Source organism: Pleuronectes platessa, chromosome 14, assembly GCF_947347685.1.
Source record: "Pleuronectes platessa chromosome 14, fPlePla1.1, whole genome shotgun sequence".
Classification (NCBI taxonomy): Eukaryota; Metazoa; Chordata; class Actinopteri; order Pleuronectiformes; family Pleuronectidae; genus Pleuronectes; species Pleuronectes platessa.
The window spans coordinates 18034748-18059180 of NC_070639.1; the positions used below are offsets into that span (position 1 = coordinate 18034748).

At 40.6% G+C, this 24433-nt stretch overlaps 2 protein-coding genes across 2 annotated transcripts; one reads left to right on the top strand and one right to left on the bottom strand.

The window, feature by feature from the left end:
* Positions 1–978: 978 nt before the first annotated feature.
* LOC128455466 (pyridoxal kinase) lies at positions 979–8405 on the bottom strand. The gene is made up of 11 exons (XM_053439138.1): positions 8166–8405; positions 7120–7174; positions 5061–5165; positions 4884–4967; positions 4740–4774; positions 4475–4560; positions 4327–4372; positions 4113–4224; positions 3698–3834; positions 3513–3579; positions 979–2731 (listed from the first exon to the last, which is right to left on the bottom strand). The coding sequence occupies exons 1-11, from the start codon at positions 8244–8246 to the stop codon at positions 2604–2606; spliced, it is 936 nt and encodes a 311-aa protein (XP_053295113.1). The 5' UTR covers positions 8247–8405; the 3' UTR covers positions 979–2603.
* A 3459-nt stretch (positions 8406–11864) lies between these two features.
* chpfa (chondroitin polymerizing factor a) lies at positions 11865–21556 on the top strand. The gene is made up of 4 exons (XM_053439139.1): positions 11865–12386; positions 14233–14797; positions 16636–16818; positions 16993–21556. Exons 1-4 carry the CDS (start codon positions 12103–12105, stop codon positions 18253–18255), a joined length of 2295 nt encoding a protein of 764 aa, XP_053295114.1. The 5' UTR covers positions 11865–12102; the 3' UTR covers positions 18256–21556.
* The last annotated feature ends 2877 nt before the right edge of the window (positions 21557–24433 follow it).

Consider the following 24433-nt stretch of genomic DNA (forward strand, 5'->3'; position numbering starts at 1 on the left):
TTAAACAAATTCCTTTCTGTTGAATCTGGACAACCTTGCAGAGCACTGTCACTTTAAGACGTGTCAGTCCCTGAATAGCTGGTTGTTTGCTTGATTTACCTTTACCCCCCTTTAGCCCTCTGCTGGTGCATATGCATAGTTGCAGCTGAAGTTGTCTTGGAGACCACAGCTGTGAGAACAGTGTCCTGTTGTTCGGGTAAAACCCCTCTGGGGCCTCCTGTGAGAGCAGTCTGGTGTGTCGGCTGATAACATATGGCATTTGGAATTATCAGCATAAGACACCAACCAGCCACTACAGCAAAACCATCCTTTTAATTTCACAGCTAAACTGTTCACATTACATTTTGGATACCGGCCACACAAAAGATGCACACATTTTAACTTGGTTCAGTGTGTTCAGAATGCAGATGAGCAGACACGTTAGTCCCGTCTGGTTATTTGGGTTAATGCTGGCTGTTCATACTGTGGATTAGTGTCGAGAAAACAGAGCTGTGTCACCTGTCTATAGTAATTACCTGGCAGCAGAGCTAACACACACTGACTTGCTAGTCTTTATTCTTCACTTCTTATGCTTTTATTTCTTTACTTTTTCAGAGACACTATCATTTAGAAAAGGAACGAAAAGAAAGCCGAGTAGCAATAAAATACTAAACAACTGGTAATTCTTATAGTAGGTTGTAATTAAGACACATTATTTTTAATTCCAGAGTGATGCCCCAAGCCCAACCACCCAATATCAATAGCACTATTCAAAGTGAACCTAATTTGAGGATTATATTTCTGCATCGATTATACATAAAGCAAAAAGGTTTCAGTAAAGAGAAACACTGCACCCCCAGGAGGGTTATCTTGAAACCTAACAATGATTAAATAATACTAATTGATAATATTAATCATCAGTACATGCTGGGATTAGCTCCAGCTCCCCACCTCTCAAAAGATAAGTGCTATAGATAATTGATGGATATCAAAACACAGTTTCAGTAAAAGATTAATCATTTATTATTCTTTTTCTCATATTCATCTAGATCAGAGCAGCAGTTCAAGGTTTGGCACTTGACTTTCTAATATTATGTGTTGTTGGTGCTCAGCTATCGGGACACAAAAAACATTCACAACCAATGTCTTCTTTCTCCTTCCTAACCCTGTTAAGGCTATTACACAGCATGGTCTCATATAACCGACTCTTTTCTTGAGACATGACAAAAAGTCAAACATGAAAATAACTAGTAAATATTTTAAAGATTATCTGTGCAAATACCTCAATTTGAGATGCTTAAGACATTAAACTAACATGTAACACATCCGCTAGTTCAAGAAAGCATTGCATAATTTAAAAAAGGAGGTCAAAAACAGTTTGAAAAAATCTTAGACAACCTAGATTCATGAATAATCAGTAAAGTAACGATTTCTCTAAAACAAAACAAAGTCACATCATTTGCGTTAATTAAAACTTTAAAGACTACATACTCATTGCATGAAATGGAAGTTACATTACCTCAGCAATTACAGACATTGTATTTTATGTAACCATGGAAAAGAAATTGCACTACAAAAATAAGTTTGAAATCACGTAACTTGATGTTAATTCATATTGGCTAATGCATCCAATCTTAAATGTTTAAGGACTTAAAGTGCATGATAAACACCCAAGTGCAATATAAGCACACTGCATGCGTTCATATCTTTATCACAATTTCAGAAAAGTCACAATGCGGTAAAAGGACATTGACATCATCACTATGATTAGAATGGTTGGTATATTTACCATTTTTTCCTTCCCAACCAGGGGACTGAGACCTCTTTGCTTCTGCATTGTGTATTACTTCTGACCTAACACATGTTTTTGATAATATATTATAGAACACGGCTGTGCTTATAATGCCTTGTGAGCATCACACTTTAAGTACACGTTATGAAGGCTGACTAACTATCCTAACCAAAACAAGAAGACACTGGAGTTGTGTATTTTCTCCTCAGCTTAAAGGGTGAGTGTGTAAGATTTAGGGGAAAGGGGTCATTTGGCCGAAACTGAATATAAAATATTCCTAGTGATGTTTTCACTAGTGTGTTTCATCCAAATTTTACGAATTGTGGTTTTCATTACCCCAGAATGGGCCCTTTAGATTTAAATACTTATACATATATATATATATATATATATATATGTGTATTTATATCAGGAATGGGTCGTCTCTGTGGAGGCCGCCAGGTCTTTAGAGTAGCCCAGATTGTAAAATCGAAACATCTAAACCTAGGGCAGGGGTATCAGCTGCAACATGACACTTCACCACTAGATATCACTAAATCTTACACACTGAACCTTTAAACAAGATTAAACGTTTTTATCGCACAAAATAATCTTGATCATAGTAGGTACCATCTAAAAAGGCCATATTACAGACACATGGCAGTGATTCCAGTATGTGCATACAACAAATCCTTCTGAGCCCAAAACATAGTAGTACTCCCTCAGAGAGTAAGGCTGAGACATGTGACAGTCTTTGACGTGAAAATCCTACATGTGTCTGGCGGAGCGCCCAGATTCTAATCCGATTCGTACCAGCACGATGTGAATGTTCACACACACAATGCTACTGCCTTCATTGAGAGGACTTTTCTAAAACCTTTGCTTCCACTACGATGGCAGGATTCTCGATGTCGGCTTTGCTCTGAACCATTCTCAGCTCCAGTTGTGCAGGACTGGGCCTTTTCCCGGGACCAGCGACCTCTGAAAGATAAAAAGAGAGGCTTAAGTAAATCACCAGGGTTTTGGACCGACTTACTGGTCCAGGGTCTCTGCATGTTTCAACAAGTTAAATGTAAGACTTTTGCGACCATAAATAATGAAATTTAAGACAACAGATATAAAGGAATATCAGAGACCCAGAAATATTTATACTCCATCATAATTGAAGATAAAGTGAAGTGGCTTAGTACAGAATAACACTCAAAATACCAAGATATCTCACAGGTACAGACTATACATTATCAGTTCCACGTTGGTATCGTTTGTAGTTTTATTACAGCTAATTTTTAATTGTGAAGCAAGTAATTTTAAATGGGCTTAAACATTAAGACCTGCCAATATGCATTTATATATAGTGACATAATTTCCAAGCCCTAAAATTACTTAAAAATGACTTTTTAATATCCTGCAATAACCCTGGGGTCAAACTTGCAGTCAAATTTAAATCCTGTTCTCTATAAATACTGTAAAGAGTTATTTATGAAAAGAGTTATTACATTACTTATTTGCCTTCCTCAAAATGTTATTTACTTGTAATAGATACATCACTATAGAAAAAACAATGTGGATTATTATAATCTGTGTGTGAACATTATTTCTTTGAGATACTACTAGTGACCACATCATGAATCACAATAGTGGCAGACATTACTACTGTTTGACTTAAAACGTATATACAGCAAAAGGTAGCAAGCACTGTTCCTTCATGTCACGTAAACAAAAATAACAACAATCATATCCAAGAAGAGAGACAGTGATCTACCATTGGCGTAAGCAATGGTCCTCTTAATGACATGGTGCATCACTGACAAAGTCTTTTCACAGGCGGCCTGTGAAAACAGAAGAGAGACTTGTTTACATTTAGGTGGAATATATTAATTACACAGTGCAACAAGATTGATGAGATTTCTTTAACTGTTTGACTGAAAAGACAAATGTGTTGCAGACCTTCAGGTCCTTGGGGTGAAGGTGAGTCCAGGCAAGCAACATGGCGGCAAAAAGGTCTCCTGTCCCCACAAATACAGCATCCACTTTGGGGATGTCCATGCAGATTTTCTGAGTGGTCTTGGTCCCATCTGGTTTCACTGCAGTGAGGAAAACAGACGGCGGAGTGATATCAAAGTTGGCAGGGGCAGTGATTAAACAGCACTAAGCATTAGTGGCTTGTTATGTAGTTGAACTTCACAGTGTTATTATGCTAAATAGCATCTCATCCCCATTAATTACATAGTTTTGCCTTGTTTACCTTCATTGAGTACGTACAATAATTTTCTCCGCTAAGAAAACTAAATACCAAATCTAATTTCTCCTTAACGGCTAAAAGAAAGAAGTCTTTTGGGAGATAATTGTTCTGGCCCTTTACCTATCTTTTGGCTCCCAAGGGCCACAAGGAACTGGTCCCCAAGTTTTGATGGCAGGTCCGTACTGGTGAGGACCACAGTGTCCGGCCCCATTTTATGAAGAAGCTCCATCACCTGGAAAATATATACGGTCTCATTTTCTCAAATATTTTGCTTCTTGGTGACGCAAATTAAATCCAAATGCAGCGAAAAACTGGAGTTGCTCATGATATTTACCTCAAGAGCGTCTTCCTCTGTTTGGATTTTCCTCCCAGTTAATAGCCTGTGGAAAAACAAATGTTATTCAGATGTAATAGTAATGACAGACAGATTGCATTGATAATTCTGTACTTTCTTCAGTGATGATGTCAAAAGGTGAACTCACTCTGCTTCGAACTGGTTGGGGGTGAGGATGTCAGCCAAAGGCACTACTTTGTCTTTGTAGACTGGCAAAAGTTCCTCTGGAACATACTAAAAAGAAAAGTAACCCCTGTTAGAGAAAAGCTGCATGACCAAACATTATCATGATTCCTGGAAGTTAGTTTTAGAGACTGAATAAAGTGTTTGTGAAATGTGTGCCTCAAAAGAACACACAGATACAAGTGTTATCAATGATGTGGAAGTAAGATGTATGGGAATTCAGTGTTTACCATAGCACCTTGGTCACCCATAACAGGATCACAAACTGTGGAGAATAAAACTCAAATTCAGATTTGGAAGAACATTAATCAAAAAATGTTTTCAGAAAAGCAACATCCTTCCTTCTAATTTGAAAAATACAATTTCACACTTACCATATACAAGGCTCGGATTGGCTTGCTTCAGCTCCTGAATAATATCAACCACCGTTCCCAGGAAGGACGTGTCCCTGCTGTAACCTTGAGTAAGAAGGCAAAACGAAAATTAGGTCTAGTTGACTTATTGTAGCTTCTGCAGCTGCTCAGGATCGACGTTATCATGCGTTGACTGACCTGTGAGGATGTAGTCATAGTGGTTCACCTCGTTGAGCTTGATGCCCTCATACAGGACGTTCAGCTCCTCTGCTGTCAGCACTTGTCCCTTCCAGTGGGAGTAGCCTGACAATCAGGAGATACAGGACATTTGGATCAAATGCTGTTTGGATTTCAATAAAAAAACTTGTACACATACACAAGAGCTGAAATGTGCAAAAACATCAGCTAAAAGAAAATGCTGCTGTAACATTGTGATGAGACAAATGTAGATTTAAGGATTCAAGCTTTTTCAAAGGTCAAAGACTTCGAATTTTGAACTCAAAACTTTTTCTTTTTGAGTCATTGGGAAACCATGACAAACAAGCTTTTGTATTACTTAAACTCATACAAACACAGCTTCACTGTATCATCCCAGCTGTGATGAAATTTAAGAAAATCTAAGAAAACATTCGCTCTTCGCTCTGTCTTCCCATCCCCCACTCTCCCTCAGCTGTGGTCCCTCCTCTGTGTGCTGTCCAGGGCCAAACGGGGCCTCCACCCCGACTCAATGGGATGCTTGTGTCCTGGTTGCTAGATTCCCACTGTGTTTGTCCCCTCTCAACCTTAACCTAGAACAGATCCTGAAAAGCTGCTCCTACTGCAGAGGAAACTTAAAATAAAGCAAACTCACAGCTCACAAGAAGAGGCATTGGTTGGAGTTAGAGGGGAATATGAACATTAATGCCCCCACTGATGGTCGAACTTTATGAATATTAATGTTGTTTACTCAAACTAGAATGAACTCGGAGTAGGACTGCAGCCTGGTCACTGAGCAGTTCTCCCAGTCAGAGGAGCTGATGTTTAAATCATGTTTACTGCACCTGTGGTGAAAGCACATTTTTCACATACTTCGGCCCATGGGTTTCAGATCATAATCCTGAGAAGTAAAGTGTCACGTGTTTTTTCTGACGTTCACGTGTTATTTTAGACGTTGACATTTTGACTGCCCGACTACTCAAAATGACTAACACTGTATATCTGTGGGATTCTGACCATAGAGTTACTGATTAATGTAAACCAACAGGCAGGAGGTAAAGATCTCAGTCTTTCATCAACCTCCACATATGATCGACAGGATTGACAGAAACGACTTCTGCCAACTCAAAACTTCTTTACTTGAACAAGTGACAGAGACGTAATACAAGAGGTTTTAAAAATCCAGACCATCAAACAAGTCTGTTAACTGTATGGTAATCTACCTTGTGTACAATATCTCCATTGTAATGATTTTACTGCATTTATTATCTATTTAAATGATAGCCTAAGATAATATCCACTTATATAAGTTGAATTAACATGAACTTCTGTCACAATGCATCTAAACAATGAGGCAACTGTCTTTATATTGGTCCTCACGGAACCCTGTAACATTATTATAACATATTTGAGACTCATTTTAAAAAGGTATTCTATCTATTGTAGTCTCCTTACAGAGCAGATTATTGACTGCTCAAGTGTTGAACTATGCATCAGCTGTTCTTTAACTGTTTGAACTATAAAAATTAAAAAGTAAATGATTCACAACAGTATCTATATGACACAACATACTCAAATGGACCTGGTCCCATCTGGACTATGTCGTTTTGTAAACTGTGAGGAGATGGGGTTTAACTTTCTGATTGGACCACACTGATGTGACTGTATTCCACCGAGTCTGATCAAAAGGTGTTTACACAAACAAGGCAAATTACACTGACAGTGAGTAACTCTGCACATTGCACCTTTGCCCCGACACCTAAAAGGCCTGGTTAAGATTCACAGTGGAGTCCTCATGTGATCAAAAGGGTTTGTTTGTCTTCATTGTTTCCAAATCTCCTACAAGTTGTTTAACTCCTAAAAAAAAAATCACTGCTTCTAACATGTATCTATTTCTGATCATTGTCGTGGATAACAAAAGATTTCCTAACTTGCACTGGTTATATGAGCTTCTAGTATTTGTTTTCTGCTCTTTTACTATCTGATGTGTTCCTGTCATTTACAGTGCATTACAACCAAGTGCTGAGAATCTGTCATGCGCGCATGAAATCACTGAGCCAACCTGTGTGATTGGAGAACTGGACGGAGTTGATAGAGTCCACTTCAAAGCCCAGCACCTGACAAAAGAGATAAAAACAAGTTAAAGAGTTAAACAGAGCAATGTCTGAGAGAAGGGGTTGAAGAATTACAAATACAATTTAGAAATCACATGTTGTTAGCCTTCTGATTTGCTTTGTCCCCCACATGACCTCTACGGTGAAGAGGACAAATTAGAGGAAGCATCAGTCGCATTAAGGTCAATTTAGAAAAACAGGACACATTGTGACGTGTGCATGAAGCTCACTATTTGTCAAGTCAATATACTTTAGGATAATGGGGTCTCAGGGGCTGAAGAGATTTGGGAACCCCTGATTTAGATCATTTCACAAATATATCCACTGTCAACACAATACTGTGATCACAATATCAATTCTTATTGGAGCTATTAGAAGATGATAAACTGTGGCCATAAAGGGATGAACATGGTCAACAACAAAGCTCTAACTGATGGTAACTAACAGAGAAGTCAGTCCCCTCATTATTACACTATGATCATCTGCCCTGGACTCACAGACCCATACATATTACCGGTCTTTCTCGTTTGATGGTTTGCTACCTGTAGCTTCCCCGGGTGAGGACTAGTTGAAATAGTAAAAGACAACCTGACAACAATATGGTGAACATGCTGTTTGCAAAGGGGCATTTCCCTCATTTATAAAACAGCACATTTGCTAATCCCTAAGCTATTTTACAGCCACTACCCGATTAAGATTAGTGACTGAAAGCACATAATATAAACAAATGGCCTGTGGTGTTTTCAAGGAGCAGGGGGAAGTGTTGTTTAATACACCGTTATATTGAATGCATGACTCCTCTCTCGAAGCAGGAAGTGGAACTTTACATCTTTCACTGTTCTCCTGGTGGTTTTCCGCCCCAGCAGCACAGACTGAACTGGTCCCCCCCCCCCCCCTCCCCAGCAGAACAGACTGAACTGGTTCCCCCCCCTCCCCAGCAGAACAGACTGAACTGGTTCCCCCCCCCTCCCCAGCAGCAGTTTCCAGTTCTCACCTGCAGAGGAAACGATGCCGACTTGTTCCCGACGTATCCCCTGACAACGTGACTCTGAATGGACAGCACGCGACACTCCATGACTGCGTCTGAGGACACACGGGACGGAGGCGCAGGCGGCTACAGCCTGGAGACGAGAGGTTCACCGCAGCTCGGCGTGTGACGGACAAGTCCAAAGATTGACGGACGGACGGAAGCGCTGCTGCTGCTGAGAGTTGCTGTTTCTTCTCAGGCAACTGTAAGGACACCTACACTGCTGCGTTTAAGGGTTCGCGATAAACGTGGGAGAAAGGGGCACTGACTTAGTTTCTTACCAGAATTAATAAATAAATCAACTTTTTTTATGAAGGAAGTAACTGTCTTGTGAAGATAAATATGTTTTGCTGAATGGTAGGTGTTCACTACGGAACACATATCATTCATTTCACACAACTGCTTTTTGCACATCTGATGCATGTTAGTCTTATTTTACAAAGAAGCACAAATTTGTACCATACTAATTGCAATGCTGACCATAGCTAGATCAACAAAATAAAACTCGGAATATAACAGTATACACTTAATATACTGATTGATATGCATTTGAAAATATATTCTTTAAATTGTATTTATACAGAGTGTTAGTATGGCTGGTCACTTCAATCATTTCAGACTTAAGGTGCATGAAGAACAAGATGACGAAAATGAGGAGGCAATTCTTTGTCTTGATTCTGAGTCTGAATTCTCTAATGATGAGGACCTGGACTATCCTCTACAGGATCAAGCTGGAGCGGTGGCTGTGTCTTGGAATACAGCTCTCCTTAATTATGAAGGCACCTTTGATGACATAATCATCTGTAACCATAGTCATCAAAGGAGAAAAAGAGAGAGGAGGAGGGGAAAAAGGCACAGGTTTAAATATTTGAGTCAAATTTATTGAAAAATTGAGTTAAATTTATTTGAAAAATTTAGTTAAATTTATTTGAAAAATTGAGTTAAACTGACCTAAATATTCGAGTTAATTGTATTTGAAAAATTGAGTTACATTTATTTGAAAAATTGAGATGAATGACCTGCTAATGAAGTTGGTGGTCATAAAAACTATTATGGCCTCAGATGAAGCCACTCCGTCTAGAGAGTTGAGTAGACCACTGAAGGTCAGTCTTCCCATTCCCTGAATTGTCCCGGACCATAACGCTTTCCCTCCTTGTTATTCTTGAGTTAGATTTCATAAAGCAGAGTCTGATAACTTTTGGCTGTTTCCTGTGTAAATACCTGCAAAATCACTACATGTTATATTTCAGTAGTAAAGTTGAGACAATGACTAATATTTCACATTTAATGTTAACCCCTGAGGAGGAGGATTTGTATGTTATTCTGAAACTTGGCATACAGACAATCTTGGGCAGCTTTTAAGGACTTCTTTAAAATAATATTTAATAGGAGAAAGCTATGTATGTTATGAAACTAGCTGACTTTCCATTGACTTTTCTTTAAAACACAAACATGTAATTTTCCATTGTATATCTTATTTGGAAACCAAAATACTTTTCATGTCAAATGAAATTATGTATTCATTAGTGCCTGTAACCCTGTATCATATTCAATCAATCTGAATAAAAAACAATTGAGGTGTGTGTCTAGATCACCACTAGGGGGCACAAGAGGGGGATACAACTACTAATTTCACTTTGAAATCAAATTAAGTGTAAAAGACAATCATAGTGTCCTAAAAAGGGAATTTCACGTTTAAATATTTCCATTTCAGTGTAAAAGCGGCATTAAAGTGATGACATTAAGCAAGACAAAATTATTCACTTAAATTAGACTTATAATAGTCACAGGTTCCCCTTCACATTTAGAGATATCAATACATTTGAGGGTGTTCTTGTCTATAAACGCATGTTCAAACACCATACATGTAAAGCTGTGACTTCATGTAATGCATACAAAGAAAGTAAACCAGCTTGTAATACATTGCACCATCTCACCAGCACAAAGGCCTTATTGATTCATCCCCTTCTATCCTATTCAAACTGCCAATCACAAATACTTGACTTAATTAATACAGCTGCATAGAGAACATTAAAACGTGCCAATTCTGCAAATGCACCAGTGTTGAGACCTGTAAATGCCTAATGAGGAGTTCTCTTATATTCTGCTGTTGATGTTGCTCAGTGCGCGTGGATCAGGGGCTCAGGAAGGGGGGATGATGGAGGTCTTAGTGAACTGGGTGAGATCAGAGGCAGGGAGTTTTAAGCAGATAACGTTCTGTTTGAAGCATTGACTGAGAAGAGCATAAAGCAGAGTGCTCCTGGCACCTGTGTGAATAACACCGAGGCTGATAGGGAAAAGTATGATGGATGGGCTGAAAGTTGATCATCACTGATATGAACATGGAGCAGCTGCAGAGAGCGATGGCGAAACTCTCTGGGAAATTGATATTACATACAGCTATTTGCACCTCTGTTCTACACATTGTATATTTCTATTGTCATCTTATTTATGTAAGTATAGAAAGTATAAAAATGAATCTATATGTACATGCTGTATGTCTACTGAGCATCTTTGGTGAAAACCTTTCTTTCATAATTAATTAAATCTTATCCTAACTAAACATGCACATACCCAAACAGAGATAGCATAGATTAAATATAAACGAACAGAAGTAAACTGAATCTTTATGAAGACCAAAGAAGATTCCAAATATTGATGACACTGCCATAAAATGACAACTTTGAGAAATAGGGGGGAAAAGCAAGGGCAATGTTAGAATATTACTTTTACTAAGACTTAAGGGTGTAGTAGTGTAAGTTGCAAATATTGCACATTACTAGCAAATACATATCCAATGACAATGGAACAAAAGTTAATAACTGTATTAAAGGTCCAGATTAAGATGAAAGGGATCTATTGGCAGAGATTGAACAGAAAATAATCATCTCATGTTTTCACTGATAGGACCCTAAATTACCTAAATTGTACGAATTGTTGTTTTATTTACCCTAGAATGGGCCCTTTATATCTAAATACATTATATTCACATCGGGAGCGGGTCCTCTCTACGGGGGCCGCCATGTTTTTAACAGTCGTCCAAACTGGACAAAATTAACACCTTCTGAGTTTTGATAACAACTGAAGGATAACACAGGTTCTCTTTCATGTTTTGTAGGGGAGGTTAGGTGAGGGGTATTCAGCTGCAACATGCAACTTCACCACTAGATGTCACTAAATTCTACTCACTGAACCTTAAGGGTTGCAGTAATCTGAAAGCTTAAAAAAACACAGCATTAATTTGTGTCCACAGCATTACACTTAAGTATTATTATCCTTACACCTAAGTATTGCATGTAACTTATTTTTACTTACAGATGCCTATGTTTTTACTCTTGCTGCTGTTCTATTGCAAATGTCCTGATTGTCAGATTTATAAAGGATTATGTTATCTTATCATATAATATATATATATACTAACAAATATAATGGTTTGAATTTGTCCATGTTGTTATTTCCTTATCTGTAACAAATAAACGACCACAGCGATATTTAAAACTTACAGAAATACAGTATCTTGAAGCGACAGTATAAATGAACAGGGGCCTCGGAAGGACACAGGGACTTCGGTTACGTTCAAGTTCACATTTCCCCCTCGTTAAGTATCGTTGAATATCCCTCCGCCCCGCGCAGCTTGAGTCCATCCACACTTCCTGAAACTAGACCCTCGCCTTCCGCCAGCGTCCTGCCGGGGAGGAGCCATGAAGCCGCGGCACTGACACGTAACAACCCTGCTTAAACTTCAAGGAAGGCGCCGCATCTTTTTCCCTGAAGTGGAGAGTGGAGACGGCTGCTCGGCCTCGGACTCCATGTGTGGTTGACCTGTCCGGGACCAGAGGCTTCTTCTTCGGGCTGTTGGCGGAGGCTACCCGCGGCTGGTGGAGACAGGAGCCCGACGCACAAGATGAGGTTCTCGGCGTTGATGTCGGTGCTGCGGTCTGTTGGCCCGGTGATCGTCGGCATTTCTCTGGGGTTCACGCTGAGTCTGCTGAGCGTGAACTGGACGGACGAAGCGTGTCGCGCGGCCGGGGCGGAGGACGTGACCGCGGCGCCGGACGGACAACTCAGAGGAGCCCGGAAGCCCAGCTCCATCTCCAGCCTCGGCGAGGGGGAGTCCGAGGAGCAGTTCGAACCCAGGATCGTCCCGTACAAACAAGTCCAGCAGGGCGCCCCCAAGAAAGTGTTCAGGTCAGTGTGTGTCCCCCTGGTCAGCTCACTGTAAATACACACTGTACCCGTAGAACACTGTACATACATGACTGAATACACACATGTACCAAGTTGTGTGTGTTACAGTGCAGCAGGCCGCTGTGTAACTACTGATGATGATGATGGTGAGTGTGAGTGTGTGTGTGTGTGTGTGTGTGTGTGTGTGTGTGTGTGTGTGTGTGTGTGTGTGTGTGTGTGTGTGTGTGTGTGTGTGTGTGTGTGTGTGTGTGTGTGTGTGTGTGTGTGTGTACATCTCACTGGGTGTACAGGTGAACCTGGTAGTCATGTCAACTTATGAATTCACACAAAAAGATCCTCAGTTAGAAGTCAATCACAATTATAACCAAGCACAATACAACATTATAAGCTAGTAAAACACAACAAACAATATAACGTTATCATTCAAACTTCACATGATAGAGTCAACTAGAATAATAAGTATAACACAACATAATATGTAAAGCTGACTAACTAACTCTGATACATCACAATAATTATAAACTAAATGATCAGAATGACTGTTTCTAAACCACAAATAATAAAACCTTTAAAAGAAAAAGACAAGAGTAACTAAATATATTATCCCAGGAAGTAGATAAAGTAAATACAACTAATTAGATGGTGCAATATAAGTTTAATACAACATAATATATACATCCAGTATAAAAAAAGCGAACTAAGTTTTTATTTACCAAAGGCTTTTTTCTTCTTCTTTTGTATGACATGTCATTGGCCTCCGATGATTCAATGCCAAAGAGATAATATCAAATACATATTTGACTCCCACACATCATGCTGAAGGCAACCTGACTCAACATTTTCTTTGTAAACAGGCAAACACGTCCAAGATTTCCTGGATAGAGCCCTTGTGTGAATGTTAGCCCTCACAACCACAGTGGTTGCATTTCACAACATTTCTGAGAAACGCTTTTCCTCACAGAAGAGTTCTGCTGAGGTCAGCGCTGTAAGTGTCAAACCCCCCTTTTCGAATCGATGCCAGGCTGCAGTTTGTACAGTAGGAGGTACAGCTGACACAAAATACACGTTCATTATTGGTCTGACGATTATGGATCAGAGCTTTGCTTTCTGGATTGATTCAATCATTGGAATGTGAAAAAGGAGGTAAAAATAACCAGCACAACCATCCAGAGCCCAAATGTCTTTGGTTCAACCAAATGTATTTCATTTATTATCATGTAAGAAAAGAACAGTGTCACATCCTCGAACTTTTGCTTGAAAAATTATGAGATATTCATAGTTTATCCAAATATTTACCCATTCGCTTTCTTTTAATCCACTAAACTATATATCTAGATCTGTAACCCTAGCCCTGACTGATGCATTGTACAGTGTAACATTCAAATTCAAGTTAGGTTTGGTCATGTTTGATTGACGAGTTCTTACATGTTTACCTCAACAGGGCCTTTGGTTAGTCTGGTTAGTCTTGTTAGTCTTGTGTATCAACAGAAATAACAATTTCCATGACACTTTTTGGACCAAACCACAGATTTCTGTCTCTTTCTCCTTCGATAAACTGGGGTTTTCATTCAGTTATTATTCCCATTTATTCTACAGCCAATCAATTAGCTATACCTGAAAGTTAAAATAATAATGATGTGACTGTAAGGTGGATCCTTGTTGGTGGACTCTTCAGAAGCTGTGCAAGTTTACGTACCTCACATCCGAGAGGCTTCTTCAGTTCTGAGGCTCAGAGCTGAACTAGCCTCCTGGATGAAGATACCCTGACCTGGACGACTGAGACGCTCCAGAGACATGTTGGTGGAGGTTTGTCTTAATCAGCAGCTTTTTTTAATGTTTCTTTCAGGGCGAGGTACATAAGCACAGAGTTGGGGATACGTGAGCGTCTGTTTGTCGGGGTCCTGACATCCAAAAACACCATCAACACCATGGGTGTAGCCGTCAATCGCACCATCAGCCATCACCTGGACTCTGTCATCTTCTTCACCGGCATGCGCAACCGCAAAGTTCCCCACGGCATGTTTGTGGTTTCCCATGGAGACGAGAGACTGATCTGGAACATGTTCCAGACCATCAGATATATTTTAGACCATTACATCAATGAGTACGACTGGTTTTACTTCGTCCAAGACGACACCTACACGGAGGCTGACAGGATCAAGACCCTGGTTGATCACCTGAGTATGGAGAGGGAGCTTTACATGGGGAGTCCTGAGGAGTTCATCGGCGGGGAGATGGAAGGGAAGTATTGCTACGGGGGGTTCGGGTACCTCCTGTCGCGTTCCTTGCTCCTGCGACTCCAGCCCTTCTTGGAAAACTGTAGGAACGATATCCTGAGCGCCAGGCCTGACGAGTGGCTCGGGAGATGCATCATCGATTACACCAACACAAACTGTGTCAGTGAATATGAGGTAGGTCGAATGTAATCCTCACCACAAGTAAAAGATTGTGTCCTTTCATTACCTCAGCCCAGGAGGTCATGTTTTCACCCCTGGCTGTTTGTGTGTTTGTAAGAAAGATTACACAAACTACAGGATTACCATCAAACCTGGTGGGATTATGTGGTGTGGGTATTATTTTGGTGCGGATCCGACATCAGAGGGTAGGGACATTTTTTATCCCGTTCTTTAATATTGCAAGATAAGACATTTTCCAACATTTTTCTTAATTTCATGGATCTTGGTGAAAGAAATCAGGCAATGTTTTGGCGACTGTGTTTGTGTATTTTGCCATTTTAGTTGATGCAAATATTTTTTGTTTTTACAAAACTGTTTCTTTGCTTCGTAACAAAGTTAGAATTATGAGCAGCTACAAAGAAAAACTGCTCTAACACTGTCATTCAGAACAGCTGTGTGACACATTACTGCCCAGGTTGTCCTTCTTGAACAGAAACTAACCGGTCAAGGCAGAAATCATGCATGGCCTCTGGGACTGCACTTAAAACTGACAGACAGGCTATATAAAACTATAATTACCATGTTAGCGCAGAGGTGGTATTTATATAACAGAGTGGGTTGCTAATACCCTTTACCCTTTCATTTTTCCACCTTTTCCATTGATCCCAGCAGCGGGTAAACAGGCAAAGCCGAGCACAGCTGAGATCAGTCTTGCTTGGGTTCAATGGTGTGAAAATCCCCTGTGGGTCAACATGCTGTGCTCCTGTAATGTCATTAGCATTTAAGGTCAAACAAGCTCAGTAGCACCTTGATCTGCCCCAGTGCCCTTCTGAGGTGGTTGTCTGCTGCATTCAGCAGTTTTCACTCCTCCATGCTACAGTTTGTCGTCTCTTACGACACCTTTAAAAAAATGCACTGTGCAGAAAACTACCACAAAATGTAACTATACTCATGACACATTATAAACACAGGTCTAGATATATATATTTTATGGTGTTATGATGCCTTTTGCCTCCATTTTCTCCTCCTTGGCTGTGACCCAGAGCAGGAAACCATCTTGTTTCGCAATTGAGAGTGACTTGCATGGTGACGCTAACGTCCCTGAGCCAGAAGAGCCCCGCAGATAAGCAAGGGGAAAGTTAAAAGGCCTGGTGAGGGTGAGAGAGCTTGAACACAGAGCCAGTGATCGACGTTTCTGTTCAGAGAGAACGTTGCTGACAATCAGGCCCTGACAATGCTTCACCAAGTGCACCATGACAGGCTGTGAGCTGTGGGCAAACATTTGCCAGAGTGGCCTCATTGCTCAGTTAAGCAGCGTCTCCGCTCCTTGTTCTTTTAATAGCTTGATCAGATTGGATTCACTTTTTTAATCGCTCAAGCTCCTTAGGTGGTTACTGTGTTTTCAGTTTAAATTACCGGCTCTTTAAGTGGGATTCTGCTGCCAGTGTCAGCCAGTCAGGTTTCACCTCTAAATCCTTAACTGTTGCTTTTCTGACCTGAGGCAACAATGATCAGTTTACAAATATACCCTGTGGTGGAATTAATTAAAATATAGCCCATATTCCCAGAACAACTGTAGTTCCTGAAAATTACTCAATAAAACTTATTGTAGAACAATAGTGTTCTGTTCTCAAAAAAGTGAATCTCAGTCCACTCGTCACTTTGTAATTATGGTTTGAAACCCGGCTGTTTGCAGTGGAGCTGAGCCAGATGCTTCCCGGATCACATGTAAAGTCTATTGGAATGGAAGTCGCACAGGCAGTACAACAACTAAGCTTGAAATAACCCAGGGCATCTTTTTGTTATGGCAGATTTGTGACAGCTCATGAAAGGATCTCTCTGTTTCTTCTCAGGAGCGGCAGTACCACCACTACGAGCTGGGAAAAAACTCTGATCCCAGTAAAGAGCAGAACGAACATTTCAAGAACGCTCTGACCGTCCATCCAGTTTCTGACCCTGAACAGATGTACCGGCTGCACAGATACTTCACTGAGATTGAGCTGCAGAAGACTTACGATGAGATCGCTAAGCTGCAGGTAAGCTGATATCCAAGAGTCACAAATCACCTTTAGTTTCAGTCAAAGATACACACCTGGCCTCTCTTTCCTCATTGGCCTCCACTTTTGTAGCTCCAGGTTTTAGCGTTATGTTATTTTTTGAATAACAGGTTGTTAACTGTAAATGTCTTAACTCTTTTTGTTTCACCACAGGCAGAAATAAAGAACGTGAGTGTTGTTGCTTTTGATGGCAACCGAAGCTCCCAGTGGCCCGTGGGGATCAATCCACCTTTTGAGCCCAAATCCCGGTTTGAAGTGTTGAAGTGGGAATACTTTACAGAGGAGGAGATATATCTGTGCATTGATGGCTCTCCCAAGTGTGAGCTGCGTGGCATCGACCGCATGGATGTGGCTGATGTCATCGACACGGCCGTCGGAGAGCTGAACAAGAAGTACAAGCCTGTTTTACACCTGAAGAAGCAGCAGCTAATTAACGGCTACAGGCGCTTCGACCCCGTCCGGGGCATGGAGTACACCTTGGACCTTCAGCTGGAGGTTGTAAACCAGAAAGGTCACAGCCGTTCCATCACTAAGAGGGTTCACCTGGTGCGACCTTTGAGCCAAATAGAGATAATTCCCATGCCCTATGTGACTGAAGCCACAAGAGTTCACATCATAATACCTCTTACTCTGAAGGACCAGGGCTTTGTCCAGCATTTCCTTGAAGTCTTTGCCTCAAACGCCTTTGAGACAAGTGAAAATGCTATCCTAACATTCTTATTTATTTATGACCCGGTGGAGGCGCAACAGGTGAATCAGAATGATATATTCGCCGGTGTAAAGACTCAGATTAATACTTATGAGCGCAAATATCCCACAGTGAAAATACCTTGGATAAGTGTCAAGACGGAGACGCCTTCCCAGATCAAGTTCATGGACATCATCTCCAAGAAGCACCCCGTCGACACGCTGTTCTTCTTGGCTGGCGTCAACACAAATATCAACACTGAATTCCTGAACCGCTGTCGCATGAATTCCATAAACAACTGGCAGGTGTTCTTCCCCGTCCATTTCCAGGACTACAATCCTGACGTGGCCTATCACAACCAACCGCATCCGGCCACGGTCGATCTGATCAAGGACGCGGGCCAATTCGACCGCCTGTCATTTGAAGAATCCTGTTTTTACAACACCGACTACATGTCGACGCGCACGCGGATGGTGTCGGACGTCCAGGAGAACGAGGAGATTCTCGAGACCACGGACATCTATGACATGTTCGTGAAGTACTCGGGTCTGCACGTCTTCAGGGCGGTGGAGCCAGCATTGCACCAGCAGTACCGCTACCAAACTTGCAACCCGAGACTCAGCGAGGACATCTACCACAGGTGTGTTCAGAGCAACCTGGAAGGCCTCGGCTCTCGCTCGCAGCTCGCCATGCTGCTGTTTGAGCAAGAGCAAGGAAACAGCACTTGAAATTTCCACTGACCTGTCGGCTCCTGCACTTCTTTAAACAGACATTAAAAGAGGTGACTTTGTTTTTCGACAGCGTTTTGATGCAAGCTAGAACATACGAGGTTCCACCCGTAAGTTTGCTTTGCCCGAAACACCCCCCATGTTTGGAGATGTGGTCATGAACTGTATGTGGCCTCATCGGACATTCCCTATCTTGTGCATCGAGGGTTATTTGGTCTGTTAGAGTTTTTAGGTAGTTAGTACCGATGCGGTACATTCATAAACCCTTTTAAAATGATTTTTTTTAAATATACAAATGTTTACAATACTTGTCCATACAGATGAGTACCTAGAACCAAAATGCTTTTGCTACTCTGACGATTTAAAAATGTGCGTCGAGCTATTTTTATACCACTAGAGGGCAGAAAATCAAAGCAGCAGAGCCTAGAGGTACGGTTAGCTTTTCCCGTTGTGACGGTGTCCTCCAAACCTCCAGTGGACGCCGCCATTTGTGATTTGAGTCACTTTACTTTCCACGAGTCCAGTGAAATTCCAATATTCAGAGGGACTTTCGTTTAATCCACCAACTCCTGGAATAAAGACTCAGAAGAGGCTTGGCTGAATTAGTGTGCACGGTACAGCTGCTCGTGGTTTTGTTTGCAGTCGGAGGATTAAACCAAGTGAACTAATACAAGGAGTTCAAAATAGCAGAAAGCTTTAGCGGGTTATTGCTTCTCAGTGGCATCAGAAGAACGAGCAGCAACGTTTTCCTATTTCACAGAATGTTAATCTGATTTTAATGTCAGATATTTTTGAATGGGGTTAGAGTAAAGTTAATATTTAGGCCTTTTTCATGGCAGACATTTTTTTGTTAAAGTACACTGGGAAAAGAAAATAGTTAACAACTTAAAATACATTTAGATTGGTAGCAAGCAAATTAAATTAAAGTTGTGAATCATGTAGAAATAACTTTAATTTGAACAACTTAATTAACATGTGTGTTGCCTTTCAAATTACTTTTTAATTAAGTAAAACACTTCTCTTCTCCAAGAATAGAAGAAGTACAGGTACAACTGATATCTATGCTGCTCTTCTATTCCTCTGTGCCAGTAGGACTAAGTCTGTGTGACGGTGAGTCAGCACGCACGACACCAGGTCCCCTGGAACTGAAGCAGCTAAATGGAATTCAGCCATCGTTCCACTTATTATTTACACCAGTGCTTTTTTTGCACCGTGACATTTCAAAATGTCCACCGTGAAAAAGGCCCATTGCGCCATAGTTTGTTTGCCCTTTCATGGAAGGGCACTGGAACGTTGAGCTTTTGATATTTACTGATTTGAGTATTCTTAAAAGCACATGTTTGTGGATGTGCCTTGACACTGATGTTTTCATATGCTGGCTGTTTTGAAATGATCTTATTAATCATTCGGATGTTGCACATCGGATGTTTTTCATCAGAATTTTGCTTTTTTTACATCATTAATAATAGTTTTAAACATTGGTTGGAGATCCTTACTTTCACTGAGGATAGAGACTGTTACATAGCTTTGAATTGAATGGGTAGTTGGTAAAAACTTTATATATTACAGGTGACTTGGAAATATCAGGGTCCCAGGCGTCCACAGGTTGTATATGTGCCTCAAGCAGGAAAAGCTTCCTGAAAAGTATCGAATGTCCTTAGATGATGTCACAATCCGCCAACAGAGAACGTTTAGTCTTCGTCTTTGAAATCTTTTGATGTTGCATACCATTTCTTACTCGTGGAGTCAAAGGGTGATTATGAATAATGGGGGTAAAATCATCTTGCTAAAATGTCTGAAGTGATTGCCGAGGCGATTAATTTATTCAAGAGTCCTCATTGAAGTAAGCGGTACTTAAAAACTGAATTTAATTAGTTTAGAAATGACTGAAGTTACGAATGTATGAAAGATTTCTTCTGTGTCACCAAAAGACACTGAAAAGAGTTTAAGACTTTGTGAGTTATTGAACGGTGTCATCGTCCTCCACTTACTGGCTACTTTCTCCTAGTTGCAGTACAATCCAATGGGAGGCCTTTTTCCACGTTACCACACAGCGGTACTCAACACCAGACAGTTCTGATGTTCTATCATTTTGTGCAATATTACTGAAAACAGGCCTGGACCGATGTCTGATGGAGGACAGGACTTTTACTGTCAAAGATGTTTGCTGCAAGTACAGCAAATGTGTGTATTTTACAATACTGTTCCTGATGTTACATTAATTCAGGACTCATACTTTATTGCTAAGTAAATACACTGTAATCACTTTGACAAGAACTTTAATGTATTTTGCAGACACTAGAAACTTTTTGTCATCAAATTAACTTTGAAATAGATAAAGATTAAGGTGAGTCACTTTATCTGTATTCCTCTTTCAAAGCAGACACTACATCCACATTGGTGATCAAAAGCAGTGTTTGCTCTATTTTCTGCCATGTGAACACAGACGCAGTCAGTTGGTGCTGACTTTTTGCATTTCTATATATATATATATATATAATTTCCTTTTATATTCATGACGCATCTCTATCTTGACGAGAGCAGTCTTTCACGGCGGCCGTGCTCCAGCTGACTGCGAGAGCGTCCGGCGTGATTTTCAAGAGTACGACATTAATAATGTGCAGAATCGAAAAAAAAAGACCTGCATCTTCCAAATAAATGAACCACTGTGAAAGGCGATTTGTGAACATGAAGTCGTTGGTGTCCTGCGTCGTCTTTGCCTTCTGTAGACGTGAGAGGCCTGAGGTCGAGGGGCAGATTCCTCACCCTGTGTAGTTGACACAGCCACCGTCGCAGAACATGTTGTCTGTAACTTATTTCTCTATGCATTTAGCAGATTTTGAACACGTCTGCACTATCAGAGGCTTCCATGATATCCTCTGTACATGTATACATATTTTATAGACTATTTTTATGGCTTTTTTTTTGCTTTATTTACACAGCAATAATATTTTATTTCCTTGTTGACACAATCAATCTTTTGCTGTATCCTCTTGTGTTTTGTGCTTTGAAAAATCTTGTCCTTTCACCATGAAGATAATTTACAATGTGTGTTTTTCCTTTACACTTTGAATCAAGTTAATCTTTTCAAAAAGTAGGCAAATACATGAGCTCCGGTTTCTAATTTCCATCGCGATCTGACTCATTGGTTTACATTATTTGAAGCATATATGGGTACTAATATAACCAAAGCAATATGTTTAAATTCACGCTCTGTAAGTTTTTTGTATTGTGTGCTGTAATTCCCAAATGAACTGTGAATTATTGTAATTTTTAAATAAAGAATATTTGAATATAAAAATATTCTGTTTTTGTTATTTGATTTTTTTTTTTTGAAGATTAGAAAATAGTGGATTTTACGCTGCAGCTACAGAATCCACTTTGTCCTTTAGGTGTCAGCAGAAGAGCATGTTTGCCGTCTGAGTGCGGAGCGGCTCCTTGACCAGGGCTGGCTGCTGGTGGCTGAGGAGAGCAGCCCCGGTGAACATTAGAAATCCTATTTGGATTCAGACGATCCGCTCATCTCCTTCTCGTTTCTCAGGATGTGATCAGTGCGGCTGCAGTTAACATTCCTTCTCCTGTCAGAGCCGAGGTATTCCCGACGTCTGGGGCTGGGTTTAAAAAACAGGGAAAACGTTGAACCCTTAATTACAGCTTTAGTTATTTCAGGGGTCTGTACGCACTACCCTGAGGCACGCAGTAAAAACCACATAACTACAGAGCAGCTGGGAGATAATTGTGAGTCATTATTTTGTACTTCGTTTTACGTTCGATCCCAGGACTTTCTCCTCCCACACGGCGACACAGGCGTTTCAAGACTTCTAGGAACTAAGAATAGAAAAATGTAGATATTTGTTTTCACAATTTGGGTTGACCTGGAGGGGATTCAAAGAAGTGGAATCACAGAAAGAAGAGAGGTTAATAAATCTCTTATTATAAAATACCCTCTATGAGTTGTCCCCAAACTCCCCTTTCAGTCTCTTAAATCTTTTTTTATTATCACTAGATTACAGGTGGAAATACCTTAAAATGTGTGGAAACGTGTTCTAAAGTAAATAAATAAATAATAAGACAAACATGGAGTTACACAGTGAACTAGGCTCTGATTTAGGAAGCGCTGGTTTTTATCTAAACTTTAATAGTCATCGTATTTACCATATGTAACATTTATAAAACGTGTCCTAACAGAGGGAATAATCACAAGATCACAATTTCTGTACAAAATGTAAGCTTTCCTTGTTGCTGCAGTGAAGGACCATTTCCATTCCTGTCAAGAGATGGGATGAAATTATAAATTCCTGACAAGCGCTTGCATCCCCCTGCACTTTATATTTACCCCTCTCAGATGACCTCTCAGGGCTCGGCTTAAACATATTCAGCTGGAAAAAAATAATACAGGACAAAATAACAAGATATTCAGAAACATATAATCGGTGGCTGGCTGCATTAAATTGATTTCTATGGATAATGCAATAAGCGAGCACAGGCTGAATGTCACAGAGCCGTAAAAAAAAGGGCGGCCTTAAGGAGCTGAGCGAGAATGGAAATAGAGCAGAGGCTGGAGGGATCTCAGGAATGTGAGCTACATGTTATCAAGCAGTGACATTGTCCCGTCTGCTACAGAGCCGCTCGCTCCCGTGGCACCTCACACACACACACCCACACACACACTCACACAGAGACACACACACACACACTCAAACACACACACACACAGCCTGTTGTAGCACCAACTCTCTCCAATCGACTTATCTGTGATTTTTCCTGCTTTCGGATACAGAATTACTCCCGACCGAGTTTTACAGTGCACATAAACACAGCCTCGTGAGGATAAAAAAAATAAAATCCCCTTTCCAGCGTCTCCAGGCCGAACCATTCAAACACGACTACCGTGATAATTCAGCCTCGTATTCATCTCAACACACCAGCCCCCCGTGCGACTTGTCTGAGGATAGCTACAATTATTGATGACAGAGGAGAAGATTGTTATGCATAGCCTGTACAGCGTGCCATCAGGGACTGTGATTGGGAACCTTTTGAAAATGTCAAAGTGACACATGATTATGAATATTAAGCAGCCATGTATAGCCCATGATTACTTGACGGGAGGAAGGGATTTGACAGATGGAGGAGTCTGGAATCTCACCGTGAGCAAATGTGATCTATGGCGGTATTGTGGAAACAGAAATCAACAGTCCAATTAACAGAAACTTATTTATATTATCTTAGTCAACATGATATCCTGGGACATGAAGCATTTTATTAATTTGCTAAGAGTGGATTGTCTGCTACCGTCAGTTCACTGAGGTTGAAATGTAGTTTGTCGCACTTTTTTGAACCAAACAAGCAGCCGACGTCAAACTGCTGCACTTTCGCAAATTAGCTGCCTGCATGCTACGTGTGAAGATCTCAACCGAGGAAAAGAACATCCCTCTTGTCATTAAGCACATGCAGTCCTATGTGACAGCTGAGTCAGCAGTTTTCCAAACATTGTCAAATATATAAATGAATGGTGAAACAACAGAAATACACTCAGAGCCACATTTTTCACATTTTGCAGGTCAGAGATCATCCAACTGAACATTTTTCACGTGGTTCTCAGTGGAGACGAACTCAACAAACATATACTTACAAAACTTTTCCTCGTTGACCAGCTAGTGTTAGAACTTCAGTGCTAGCTAATTGTTACTTCCACTGTTACTCATTGCCTTTTTGGGGAATAGTTCCGAAACAAATTTGAACAATCACGCTAAAGTAATTTACTTTACTTTAGTCAGGGTCATTTTAGGACAGAGATAGATTTGGTCTAACTCATGGCTGCCTTGTGAAATTCTGCACCTATTACACACATGACCAGCAGGGGCAGTGTAGGGGCAGTATGTGGTCAAATCCAAAAGTTCTATAGGGTCTTAGCATAGACTGTAAATAAAGATGGACGACAAAAATGCTCCCAAAAAAATGAAGCCAAAACATCTCAATCGCCACCTGGTGGCTGGCGGCAGTATAGATCATAAATCCCGCCTCCGCTATGTTTATGGGGGGGACATAGACCAAAGTAAACAGTTAAATCACTTAGGTAGCTCTTATCACACAGATTTTTTTTCAGTGATTTGATGGTATAAAAACGATTTGAAATGTCTTGATTGACAGCCGAGACTGACCCATGTGATTGGTCGAG